The sequence below is a fragment of the Equus asinus genome, chromosome 10, assembly GCF_041296235.1.
Source record: "Equus asinus isolate D_3611 breed Donkey chromosome 10, EquAss-T2T_v2, whole genome shotgun sequence".
NCBI classification, from domain to species: Eukaryota; Metazoa; Chordata; class Mammalia; order Perissodactyla; family Equidae; genus Equus; species Equus asinus.
Genome location: NC_091799.1, coordinates 56001094 through 56014924, shown reverse-complemented (window position 1 = coordinate 56014924; position 13831 = coordinate 56001094). Strand labels below are relative to the sequence as shown.

Sequence of the window (13831 nt, the reverse complement as noted above, 5' to 3'; positions counted from 1 at the left end):
TATTTGGAGTGATGGAAATGTTCTAGAACTAGACGGTTGCACAATATTATGAATGTTATGAATTGTTCACTTTTAAATGGTTAATTTTATGTGAATTTCACCTCAAAATTTTTTTAACTTAAAAAAACCTAATTGATGCATTTCTCCTCTCTCTTGTCCTTTAAATAAACTGCTTCGAAATACTGGCACTTTGTCTACTGATATGTGTTCTCAACACAGGACATTCTACATAAAACTGATCTGGTAGCATATTTTTACAGAATCATCAAAATGCCACGCTTACTTGCATTTTCAGACTTGAGCATTTTAATTTCTTCTGTTTTCAGTTTCAGAGTTTCCTTGAGGACTTCATTTTCACAGTTTAGCCTAGGAAAAAAGTACCCTCCAAATAAATAACTAAAACATTAACACTTCAGAGTTGAATGAGAATATTTTTATCCCATAACTAAAACACAAAAACCCAAATATAATTTTTCCTACTTCAAAACAGTCTTGAGTTTATATGTATCACAAAACAAAAACAATTCAAAGGAATGTGGTAAGATTTTGTGGTAACCCTTCTGTATACCTAGTGGAGAGAGAATCAGAATCAGAAATACCTCTAAGGCATCCATTATGAGTACTCATTCCCTTTACTAAAGTTTTAATCAACTTAATAACCATTTGAACACCAACTATATGCTTACGCCACCTTCAAAACTTGCATAAAAAGATACAGAGTAGGTACACACTTCCAACTGTACAATACATAAGTCCCGGGGATGGAATGTACTGCATGGTGACTGTAGTTAATAATACTGTATTTTATATTTGAAAGTTGCTAAGAGAGTGGATCTTAAAAGTTATCACAAGAAAAAAATTTATACCTATGTATGGTCATAGATGTTAACTAGACTTATTATGGTGATCATTTTGCAATATATAAAAATATCAAATCATTATGTTACCCCTGACACTAATACAATGTTATATGTCCATTATATCTCAATTTTAAAAAAAGCAAAAAAATAAAAAGATACATAGGGAACTTTATTTATTGAATAAAAATTGGAATTACTTACAAGAGTTCCTAAATTGCCTAGGATCAGAGGCTTAAAAAAATTGTTTTTCTAATTAAAAACAGAAGCCAAATCATCTGGTCAATTTGCAATTTTTAATAAAATACCCATCAAAATATTTTGTGATCATGTTTGTGGGGAATGTTATGTGCTCTGCTCAGAATTGGCCTCAGATCATTAAAATGGTGGTCATGATGTTAAATCTTCTCAGTTAAAAGTGAAATGTAAACCTAAGGCATTCTTCTTCCATGAATTACTTAACAAACTAATTAAAATGGTGAAATAGGTTTCTCAAGCAAGGTCTTTAGACCTTGAAGAATAAAGCACCTTTGTTAGCACAACCTCTTCCTAAGACTGTAGGTCTGTGATTTTCAAACGGAATTCTGAAAAAGTGTAAGCAAGAAAGTGCTCAAAGAATAACAGGAAGGCATCAAAAGCCAGAGGAGCCAACTTGAAGGGGTTCCCATTGACGGAAGTTGGAAAATTTTAAGCATCAAAGGAAATTATGATAGTAATGGCTTTTAATCCATTGAATAATGCCAGAATCCATGAATCCATATTGGTATAAACAAACAAAGGGGGAGAAGAAAAAGCTCTTTCTTACAGTAAAATGCAAACAAATAAATGTAGAAGGAATAATGGAATTAGAAAATTACCATTGGCAACCATCGTAGCAATAATTGCTTCAGGCAGAATAATCAGTAGATGTAAAAACTAGTGGGTGAAAGTCTAAGTCACAGTATATTTACATACTCTCAAAGTGTCTCCCCACAGGATGCTTATTAATTACAAGGGGAAATACAGTGACTTTACAGTGGAGAATGAGGGCAGACAGCACACCCCAACCAAGTGATCAAGAATCACACCCTAGGAACGGGACAGAGCAACGTCGCAGGCCTCCTGGTACGATGCACTAAGAATAGAACACTGTTCCCATGGTCATATTGCCCAAAACACATAACCCAGATTGAATCGAGAAACAGCAGACATCCCCATTGTGGAATATTCTATAAAGTAACTGGCCTGTCCTCAAAAAAATGTCAAGGGCAAAGAAACACTGAATAATTGTTTCAGATTAATGGAGACTAAAAGGTAGACATGGCAGCTGAATACAATGTGTGATTCTGGATTGGATCCTGGAGCAGGGGAAGTGTTTTTCTCTTTTGCTATAAGGGCATAATTAGGATAATCAGCAAATCTAAATAAGGTCTGTAGATTAAATAATAGTATTAGGTTAAGGCCTTGATTTTGATAATTACACTATGGTTATAAAAGAGAATGTCCATTTTTAAAAAAATACAAACTAAACTATTTAGAGCAACAGGGCTTATATATGCAACTTACTCTTAAATGGTTAGAAAAAAATTCTATCTATCTATATCTATATACTTAACTACAAAGAGAGAAAGAATGATAAAGCAAATGTAAAGAGTTAAAATCTGGAGAATCTTGGAGAAAGATATATAGGAATTTTTTGTACTGTTCTTGCAACTTTTCTGTTAGTCTTCAATTATCTCAAATTAAAAGTTAAGAAATAATAAATTCTCCAAGCACATGGGTTGGAAGAATAAACATAGTTAAAATGTGCATACTACCTAAAGAAATCTACAGATTTAATGCAGTCAATCAGAATCCCAATGACATTCTTCATGGAAACAGAACAAAGAATCCTAAAATTCATATGGGCAATCAAAGATCCAGAATTGCTAAGGTAATCCTGAGAAAAAAGAACAAAGCTGGAGGCATCACCATCCCTAACTTCAAAACGTACTACAAAGCCATAGTGATCAAAACGGCATGCTACTGATACAAAAACAGACACACAGATCAATGGAACAGAACTGAAAGCCCAGAAATAAAACCACACATCTGTGGACAGCTAATCTTCAACAAAGGTGCCAAGAACATACAATGGAGAAAAGATAATCTCTTCAATAAAGGGTGTTGGGAAAACTGGACAGCCACATGCAAAAGAATGAAGGTAGATGATTATCTCATGCCATACACAAAAATAAACTCAAAATGGATCAAAGACTTGAAGTCCTGAAACCATAAAACTTCTGGAAGAAAATGTAGGTAATACACTTTGTGACATCAAACTTAAAAGGATCTTTTCGAATACCATGTCTTCTCAGACAAGGGAAACAAAAGAAAAAATAAACAAGTGGGACTTCATGAGACTAAAGAGCTTCTGCAAGGCAAAAGAAACTAGGATCAGAACAAAAAGACAACCCACCAATTGGGAGAAAATATTTGCAAATTATACATTCAACAAGGGGTTAATCTCCATAATATATAAGGAACTCACACAACTCAACAACAAAAAAACCCAAACAGCCCGATCAAAAAATGGGCGGAGGATATGAACAGACATTTTTCCAAAGCAGATATACAGATGGCCAATAAGCACATGAAAAGATGTTCAACATCACTAATCATCAGGGAAATGCAAATCAAAACTACATTAAGATACCACCTTACACCTGTTAAAGTGGCTATAATTACCAAAACTAAAAATAACAAATGTTGGAGAGGGTGTGGAGAAAAGGGAATCCTCACACGCTCCTGGTAGGAATGCAAATTGGTGCAGCCACTATGGAAAACAGTATGCAAATTCCTCAAAAAACTAAAGAGAGAAATACCATACGACCCAGCTATCCCACTACTGGGTATCTACCCGAAGAACTTGAAATCAACAACCCGAAGTAACATATGCACCCCTATGTTCACTGCAGCACTATTCACAATAGCCAAGACATGGAACAATCCAAGTGCCCATCACTGATGACTGGATAAAGAAAATGTGGTGTACATCTATACAACAGAATACTACTCAGCCAGAAAAAAAGACAAAATCATCCCATTTGCAACAACATGGTTGGACCGGGAGGGAATTATACTAAGCGAAATAAGCCAGACTGAGAAAGACAAACACCAGATGATTTCACTCATATGTGGAATATAAACAAACACATGGACAAAGAGAACAGTTGAGTGGTTACCAGGGGAAGAGGGGTGGGGGATGGGCACAGGGGGTGAAGGGGAGCACCTATGTGGTGACAGACGAGAAATAATGCACAACTGAAATTTTACAATGATGTAAACTATTACGAACTCAATAAAAAAAGAAATTAATTAAAAAATTAGGTACTAAAGCCATCTATAATCCCAGATATCAAATCAATTTCTCAACGACTGACTTTATAATAAATGTATGTTATAATTTAAAGTTATTAAATAAATTCCCACTAATAAAAGTCTTGCTCAAAAGACTGCATTTGAAAAAACAGTGCCAATGCTAAAATAACTTGGGAAACATGACTCTCAGACTGTACTTTAAGTTTCTACCATACATTTTTTTTTTAATTAACACTAACAGAAAAATATGGAACTGGTAAGTGAATAACCCATTAGAATTTTATAATATTTACACTTAGCTCAAAGAAGAAGAAAGCCTAAGCTGTATTTGAATTACACACACTTTAAAGATTTCCAAAGAAAAACTATGGAATAATAATATACAAACCTGTCATATTTTTGGGTCCAAGATTCCTCTATATTTTTAAATCTATTCTGATCAAATTGTATTTCCCACTGCAAGGCATTTATTTCCTATAGAAAGAAAACAGCACTTTCATGGAAAATTATTAGAAATAAATCATTGCAAGACAATGTCAATAGCCGAAATAAGTCATTTAATCATTTCACAGAAATAGGTTAAAAAGAAAAAAATTATCGTTCAAAGAGTCTATGACATTTGTAAACACATATAACAGGCCTCTTTAGCACTCAAAAAAACCTTTGCCAAAGCTTGCTTACTAGAGGGAAAATTTCAGATTGTTTAGCTTCAAAATTTGCTGGCTCAAACCTAGTGAGATTTCTCATCGCCCCCGCCCCCAAGCCATGCAGACCCCATGAGCAAAACACACTCCTGGGGTCTGAGCCCAGGACAGTCCCAGCAAGGGAGGGTACGACAGGCACAGGCATGTGACCATCTAAGGTGACTCCTCACTGCCTTTCCAGTGATGAGGAGATGGTCAGAAAGAGGCAGGCTCTGCCAGGCAAGTGGAGGACAAAAAAAAAGGAAAAGAAGAAGAAAATAGGAAATGCCAGTTTGGCAGGTCTCCTAATACCTTAAAATGGGGAAATAAACCTTAATTCTTTGCCCATGCGACAATCTATTTTGGATTGTAAGTGACCAAGGAAAAGGACCACTTGAAACGTGAAGTGACCAAAAGGGAAGCGGCCATATGAAACTAAAGCACAACTAGCAGAGGGGATGCACACACGACACAGCCATTAGTACGATGATTTTAAACAAGTGCTATTTGAAAGCTTTTGGGATGGAACAAGTCCATGCTCAAAGTGGCAAATACCTTCTCCAAGGATCTCTTTTGTTCCATAGTCTTTTGAAGCACTGCCTGGGTATGACTTGTGGCTTTGCCAAATATTGCCTAAGAAAAACAAAAATTGCATCAGTATAAATTAAATTTCTAATCACTCCCATAGGCATGGTGACGTTCATATTTTTATTTTAAGACAAGAGGAAATTAACTTGAGAATTACCACAGGGACCACGTTTTTTAGAGTTTGATAGTTCAAAAGTCAGAAGATTTTTATTTAGCTCTTTCTCAGTGAATGTGAGAATGAATAAACGAATTTCCCACACAAAGACTTGCACATAAATGTTCATAGCAGTGTTATTCATAATAGCCAAAAAGTGGAAGCCCAAAGGCCCATGAAGGGGTGAACAGATAAACAAAATGTGCTGTACAGTATCCAGACAAAGGAATATTATTTGGCAATAAAAAGGGAGAAATTACTGACACATGCTACCCCATGCGTAAACCTTGAAAACATGCTAACCGAAAGGAGCCAGATGCAAAAGAATCCAGACACATATTGTATGATCCTATATATATATGAAATAGAAAAGGCAACTCTCTAAGACAGAAAGTACATTAGTGTTTGTCTGGGGTTGAGGATGCGGATGGGGAGCGACTTCTAATGTGTACGAGCTTCCTTTTTTGGGGTGTTAGAAATGTTCTAAACTTTGTGGTGATGGTTGCACAACTCTAAGCTTAGTAAAAATGAATTGTATTGTATGCTTAAAATGAGTGAAATTCATGGCATGTAAGTTCTACCTCAGCAAAGCTTTAAAAAAATCTATACCTCAAAAAGAAAATCAATTATATTAAGCACTGCTGCTTTTGTTTTAAAAGCTAAAACCATATCACTTATTATTGAAATGTATGAGTGATAAAAGTTTAAAAATAACTTCTCACCATGCTTTGAAGAATTTTCATTGCTTCCTCTTTACCTTCAAGTTGTCTCTGAGATGCCTCAAGTTCAGTTTTTAAAATTTCTACCTCCTGAGGACAGAAATAAAAATTAGCCTTCCTATCCGCAAGATATGCAACCCAAAATGGTCAGTTTGCACGGTGTACATTTAAGCTCAACAAGTACTTTCATTCAAAGCCCTCTGACCTTACGAATGAGGCTGGAAATTCCTCTAGGCTTTATAAGTGGACCAGAAAGGCTAAATTTGAGAGCCTCACTATCAGGTGCCAGTTGCGACTGAAAGCCAAAATCTTTTGCTCTTACCCATCTAAGCCACACAGCTAATAATTTGAAAAAAATCTTTGGACCACATAAAATAAGCACACACTTATTCACACAGCTAGAGCAGCTGTTGTAGTTTGAATTGTGTCCCCCCAAAAGAAATGTTTCAGTCCTAACCCCTGTTACTGTGCACGTGACCTTATTAGGAAATAGGGTGTTTGCGGATGTAATTAAGTAAAGATGAGGTCATACGGATTAAGGTGGGCCCCATTCCAAAGACTGGTGTCCTTAAAGATGAGGTAAATTTGGACATAGCCACACAGGAGAGACGGTCCAATGACCACTGAGACTACAGCGATGCAGCTACAAGCCTAGGAATGTCAAGGATTGTTGGGAGCAACCACCAGAAGCTAGGAAGGGGCAAAGAAGGATTCTCCTCCAGACCCTTCAGAGGGAACACGGCCCACCATCACCTTGATTTTGGACTTCTAGCCTCCAGAAATGAGAAAGAAAGAAAAATCTTTGTTGTAGCTTTCACCAGAAGAATCTCACACACACACTAACATGGCTTCCTGCTTCCTGAAGGTTAGGCGCCCCGTACAGAGCCTCCTCCCAGCAGGCTGGACTGCTCCTCAGACCACCTGGGACACATTCTAGTCTTCTAAGTTCAAAGGGGTGAAATTACGTCAGGTTATTTCAAGCCATACATCCAGGGAAGACAGATGGAAGGAAGTGATAAGTGTCTTCTCCAGGAGGAGATTAGAGGAGTAGAGGATTAGGGGCAAAAGGACACATAAATAGCCTTTTTGAGAGATGAGGAGGATAAGAAACAGAGGAGGCCAGTTGAAAGGTATGAACTTTACACTGTGGTTCATCAAGAATTGCCTTTCAGATAATTTTAGTATTACTTACACAAAATATCTATCGGTGGACTTTATTCACATGAGAATTTTTCCATTAGAGTACCCACCTCTAAAGTTTCCTGAAGACGTCGCTTCAATTCGACATTTGACAATTCTGAATTAGAATCTATTAGGACAAAAAGTTGAATATTTTCTTTAACTAGTTAAATACAGTAAATTTGCTTACAAAATATCAAATACAGATTTCTCCTAAATTGCAAAGAGAAAAGAATTGTAATAAACCAAATAATGATAAAATAAGTAGCTTAAAATGTTTCACAAATGAAAAGACACATATTTTTGAATAAAAAGACTCTAAAAAAAAGGGCCCTAAATTAAAACTGTTGTTAATAAATTAGTTAATTACTACATCCAAACACAATATAAAAAACATGAATGTTGGTGAGTGAAATAAATAAATTTTGGCGTTTGACTTAAGTTTGATCAATATAGTGAAATGGATATCTAAGAAATAACCTGAATTTAATTTCTTTCCAAAGAGAGTGACTACAAGTCTCCTTTACTTCAGTTATCCACCCCTTAATGTGATCAATTGAGACATGAAACTGAGCTTCCCACGAGAGTCATTTTCCTTGCAGTCTCACTGGGAATATAAAAACATCAAAGTGGTAAACTACGACAAAAAGATAAGATGAAATAAAAGGAAGAAAAAACAATTTAGAAAGAATATCTTTGAAGGACATTCAAAATTTCTCAAAATTTTTTCTTTGCTATTCTGAACTTTCATCAACATGACAGCATCCAAGACAAAATCTAAATCATGTTTTTGCTCTGACGATCCAGGGTTCCGAGGAGGGACAAAACTGACAGTGGGTTGGCAATGACAGGTTCTGTTCTGTTAACACCTGTGGTGAGCAGAATAATGGCCCCCCAAGATGTCCACATCCTAATCCCCAGGACCTGTGAATACATGGCCAAAGGGACTCGGCAGGTGTGATGGAATTAAGTACTTGGAGATAGGAGATTGTCCTGGATGACTCAGATGGGTCCAATGGACTCCCAAGGGTCTTTACAAATGAAAGAGGGAAGCAGGAGCGTCAGTGTCAGGGTGATGCAGCTTGAGAAAGACTCAATCAGCCATGGCTGGCTTTGAAGATGGAGGAAAGAGACCACAGGCCAGGGAACGCAGGTGGCCTCTAGGAGCTGGAAAAGGCAAGGCAATGGGTTCTCCTCTACAGCCTCCAGAAGGAATGCACCCCTGCCTACATCCTGATTTTAGCCCAGGGAAACCTGTTTTTGGACTTTTGACCTACAGAACTGTAGGATAATAAATCTGTGTTGTTTTAAACCATTAAATTTCTGGTAATTTGGAAATTACCTACTAGTAATAGGAAACTAAGACAATATTCTTACTTAGGATCAGGTCAATTTTGATAAAAAGACAAAAGTTCATAACCCAACAAAATAGGAGCTCATACTATCACTATTACATCTTGTTTATATCCCAGAGGTTTCCTCATGTTTTTATAAAGACATCTCAGCATCATGTCCAGTTTTCAACATCTTGCTTGCAAAACAGGATCCATCACCTATGCATGATAAGGAACTGGAAGAAAAATACATAAATAATCCCATCCTAATTTCACAAAGGATTTTGAAAGATGGGGATAGATCTCCAGCTGCAACATGTTTTTTGTAAATCTGAAACCATGTTTCTTAATTTACTTTTGTGTTGTTCTAATATGTGTTCATTCCACTTTGGAGGGAGAAGTTTTACAACATGGATTACAAAAGACTGGGCCACAAAAGAGCTGTGCTTGGTTCCCAATCATTTCGGAGCTGTAACATTCTATCACAATATGATTCTGAATTTTACTCTTTCCTTAAGTTAAGACATAATTTATTTTTTGGATATAATAAATTAAGATTAATTTTGTTTCGATAATTTTTGAGAATTTCATGATATCCCTAAAATAAATGGAAGCATACGTATTCTACCTGGAACACTCTTTCCTCAGATGAGCACCTGGCTTGGGCACTGATTCATTCCGGTGCTCAAACTCATCTCCTTAGAGAAGCCTCCCCTGACCCTCGCCTGAAACAGCAGCACCCCGGCCCTCCAGTCACTCACTGTCCCTTCACTGACCACTGCCTGATACTATACAGCTGTTGACTTGTAGGTTTATCTTCTGTCTCTTCTACTAGAATGTGAACTCCATGACATTAAGGCCTTTGACTATTTTGTTCACTGATGATATTCTCCGAGCCTACAGCTGTCCTGGACATGTAATAGACACCCAATAAACACTTGTGGAATAAGAAAAAAAAAAGGATAAACGAAGCATACCACTACACCACAAAAAAAGCTAGGTAGGCAATCACCTACTGACAGCACTAACAAAGAGGTATCAAGGCAGAATGTGACTGCTGTACTTTGCAATGTGGACAAGACTTGGAAACAGAAACATCGATTACTTTTGTACTATCACTAATCCCAAGAAGTGAATAAAGATAAATTTCTAAAATCCATTACAGTGATCTGTTTCCATGTGTTGTCAGGGTGACAGCACTGATAAAATTCACAGGGGAGGAGAAAGGAGAGGACTAGGCCTTCTTACCGGTGCTACTTTGTCGTCTGTAATGGGAAATTCTGGACCCTTCAGGAGATGTGTCTCGCAAGCTCTTATGCTTGGGATACTGAAAAATGGCACCACATTTTTCTTCCTCATTTCTTGCAAACGGGGGAGGGCTAAAGTCCTTTCCATCTGATCTTTTCCTAGATGTAAATAAACGTGAAACTTGCACTTCATAAATGCCACCGGGCCTTCTTCCGAGGCCATACCCTAAATCGCCTTCCGCCATGTCATCCTCTTCCGTCTCCCAGGTCTGCACCTCCGCCTCCCTCGGCGGCCTCACCACGCTGCTCATCAGCCAGACGCCGTCTTTACCATAAGGAATAACAGGTGATCTGTAGTTAAGAAAAACAGTAGTTAGAAAGCTGTCATTCTAACAAAAGTTGGGTTTTCCAGGGAAGAGAAGATTCTGCATTATGCAGGCATGACTCTCCCAGCAATGCACCAGCACACAGCTGCCCCTTGCAATCCAATTCAAGGTATTTAACATTTCAGGACTTTTTAGGCAAGAAAAAAATCCAACTTCTTATTTCCAAGATTGCAGTGAACTGTAAAGCAGCAGGAAAGGCTTTCATTGATTCCAATAATCTACTCATCACACGGAAGCAGATCAGCCTTTGCCAAGGAAACAGAACACTCTTGATATACAGGCTTATAAAGGAAAAGGCTCGATTTTCACAAACCTAAGAGCTGTATGAAATCCAGAATAGTCTGTGAAAAACCAGACTTCCAGTGACTAAGACTATCCTGCCTCTGTGCCTTCGTGGCCCTTTATCCACTTAGGAGCATTGGGCTCCTACAGTGTTTCCTACTTGGTTCATCCACTATTTCTGAGCAGACACAATGAGCAGAGGTTTTGTGTTTGGGACAGTGTTAGGTGGGAGAGAAGAAGGCGCACCTCCCTCTCTCTCAAATCAGGCCACGCCCATGTTCAGAACCCTGCACTCTTCGCCATGCAATCAGAGTACAAGCCAAGGCCCTTTCATCACACATCTCTGCCCTGCCCGCATTCTAGGCTGCGGCCTTGGCCTCCCCGCTGTTTTCCACCATGCCAGGCATTCCCGCCCAGAGTTTTATGTTCCCTCTGCTTTCCATGCTCTTCCCCTAGACAGTGGCATACGATTTTTTTCCCTTCCATTTAGTTGAGAACTTTCACCTTTTCACTTAAAGAAACGACTTTACGGCTTCTCTTTGGCATATCCGAAGTGCCAGCATCACTACTCTTGCGCTTCAAGGCCATTATTAAGTAAAATAAGGGTTACTTGATCACGAGCTCTGTGATACCACAACAGTCAACCTGATAATCAAGACAGCTAAGTGACTAACACGCACGTAGTGGACGCAGCATGGAGACACTGACAAAGTGGGATTCACAACCTGGGCAGGATGGAGGGTGATGGCCAGATTTCATCATGCTACTCAGAACGGCGCACAATTTGAAACTTATGAATTGTTTATTTCTGGAATTTTCTATGTAATATTTTCAGACCACAGGCAACTGAAACTGTGAAAAGCGAAAGCGCAGATAAGGGGGGACTACTGTACTATTATTGTTTAAGTGAAGACAGTTAAACTGAAGTACAGAGAGGTTAACACAGCTAACGAGAGGAAGAGCCACATTCTGAATCCAGACCCCTGATGTCAGAGCCACCAATACACTCTGAGCCACTGCTTCTATCACTTGGAGAATTTCAATGAGATTAACATAGAGTAAACCAAGTTTCTATTATTTATGACATCAAATAGAACTGAAAGTAAGTCTAAAATAGCTAGTTTTAGCAACATTCAACACAGTCTATTGGACTCCTTGTTTTCCTCAAATTTTTGCAAAATCATCTTGGTTCTTTTACAAGGTTATTTCCTAAAATAGTAAGTTTGTCTATTTTTATTTGTCAAGGTAGACAGGAAATTATTTATCAAATCAAAGAATAACCCCTTATAAATGCCACCTTACACCTCTGTTAAGGAGGCTGTGGTCAGGGTTAGGCAGCCCGCAGTGAAGAAAATGGAATTGGTCAACACAAAGGAAACAAGCCGTAAGAGGAAAGAGTAAGCAATCGAGGGATTAGCTAAAAATATTTTTTAATGTGCCACGTATATTCAGGCATCATGGGTACTTCTTCCTGCTGTTCAGAGTGGAACATAATGAGCTTTCACATAGTCCAGTGCTCTACTGGTTTTTAAAATGTAACTTCAGGAACTGTTGGCCGTGCACTCTTCCCCCTTTTTATAAACTAATAGTAATATGAATATGTAATGAAGCACAAATTAAACTTTTGGAATACATTTCTTCTAAGAAAGGGAAAATATTTGAAGTTGCTAATATTCCATTCAACCAGTTTTAAATGCATTCAGTGCTGACAACCGGGGCCGCAGCAGAATGTGTGACAGAGAAAGCGCCGACTCAGGAGGTGTGGGTTCAGATCTCACTCCACCACTTGCTGCTCTGTGGTCCCGGGCACGTCGTTTAACTTCTCAGAGCCTATTTTCAAGTCTCCAAAATGAGTTAAGCATAGCTATATATGGTTGTTTTGGGCACCATCGATATAATATATTTGAAATCAATGTTTATTGAATTAGCATTTGAGTATTAGTTTCTTCACTTGTCAAATGAGAGAACTGGAGAAGATTCTTGGGTTCTTTAGGGATCTAAAATTCTGGCTCTATATCAGCATTTTCCGAAATACGTCCCATGGAACTAGTTCTATGAACGATTAGCTGTTGCTAGGAATAAACGGTTCTTTTGGTGTCATTAAGGGACGTGTGTTCCTAGGCCAGTCTAGGCATGCATGACTTGCCCCACACCACACAGGCAGTGGCAGAGCCAGAACTAGAAACCATTCTCTCTGGCTCCTGGCCCGGCGCTCTGGCCAGGTGGGAAAGGCCACAGGATGAACAGATTGCAGACTGTGGATAATCTTCCTCCTTTTCCACTAAAACAACTCTTTGAAAAGTGACTGGTGTCTTCCTAATTGCTAAATCCAAGACCTACTCTCCTTCCTCAGCCTCCTCCTCCTCCGCAGACGCTGGGGCCCCACCGACTCAGCACAGCCAGGCCTGGCCACCCTGGCTCCTCAACCCCAGGAACCCCGACTGCGCCACATCTGCCCGCTCGGGCTCCTTTCCCTTTCCTGTCCCGGTGGTGTAAGTTTGGCTTCCACTCTTAAACACTCTGAAACAGGCATCTCCAACTGGATATACTGCCGGCAATTCAAATACAGCTTGTTCAAAACCAAATTTATTATCCTCCCCAACCTCATCCCTGTATACTCCTGAGTCTTCTATTTTTGCAAATGCATCACCCATGCTCCAAAATACCCAGGCACAAAACTCTGGAATTTGTTTTTCCTCTATATTCTCTTTGGTCCCTTCAGTTGCCAAGTCCTCTAGGTCCACAAAATCTCCTAAAACCATGTGCTGCTTTGCACATTAACTTCACAGCTCTGGCTGAATTTCTCATTTGCTCTCCCGGACTAAAGCAATAGTCCCCTATCTGACCTACTCCCAAGCCATCCTACACACACACTGCTGCCAAGTCAATCATCCCCAAGCACAGCTCCAGTGATGCCCCTCTCTGGCCCTACAACATCCCATGGCTCCCATGGCATATATAATGAAAGTAAGTGTCACCCTGTTTTCTACAATGAGACTCCAGCTGTCATTCCCTGTTTCATTTGTCAGTACTCCTTGGGCGTGATAGGTGCTTCCATGTTAA

General features: G+C 38.8%; 1 protein-coding gene across 6 annotated transcripts in view; it reads right to left on the bottom strand.

Moving 5' to 3' along the window:
* The window catches only part of CCDC125 (coiled-coil domain containing 125), a 55842-nt gene that overhangs the window by 9816 nt on the left and 32195 nt on the right, over positions 1–13831 (bottom strand). For all 6 annotated transcript variants that reach the window (XR_011506429.1, XM_044772719.2, XM_044772726.2 and 3 more), the window contains 6 exons: positions 10102–10451; positions 7591–7649; positions 6344–6430; positions 5435–5512; positions 4585–4670; positions 284–366 (listed from right to left, as the gene is read on the bottom strand). Coding sequence is in view for 5 of the 6 variants with exons in the window: in XM_070519545.1 (XP_070375646.1) it covers positions 284–366; positions 4585–4670; positions 5435–5512; positions 6344–6430; positions 7591–7649; positions 10102–10451 (743 nt within the window). In the remaining variant the exon portion in view is untranslated. The remainder of the gene's footprint in view (positions 1–283; positions 367–4584; positions 4671–5434; positions 5513–6343; positions 6431–7590; positions 7650–10101; positions 10452–13831) is intronic.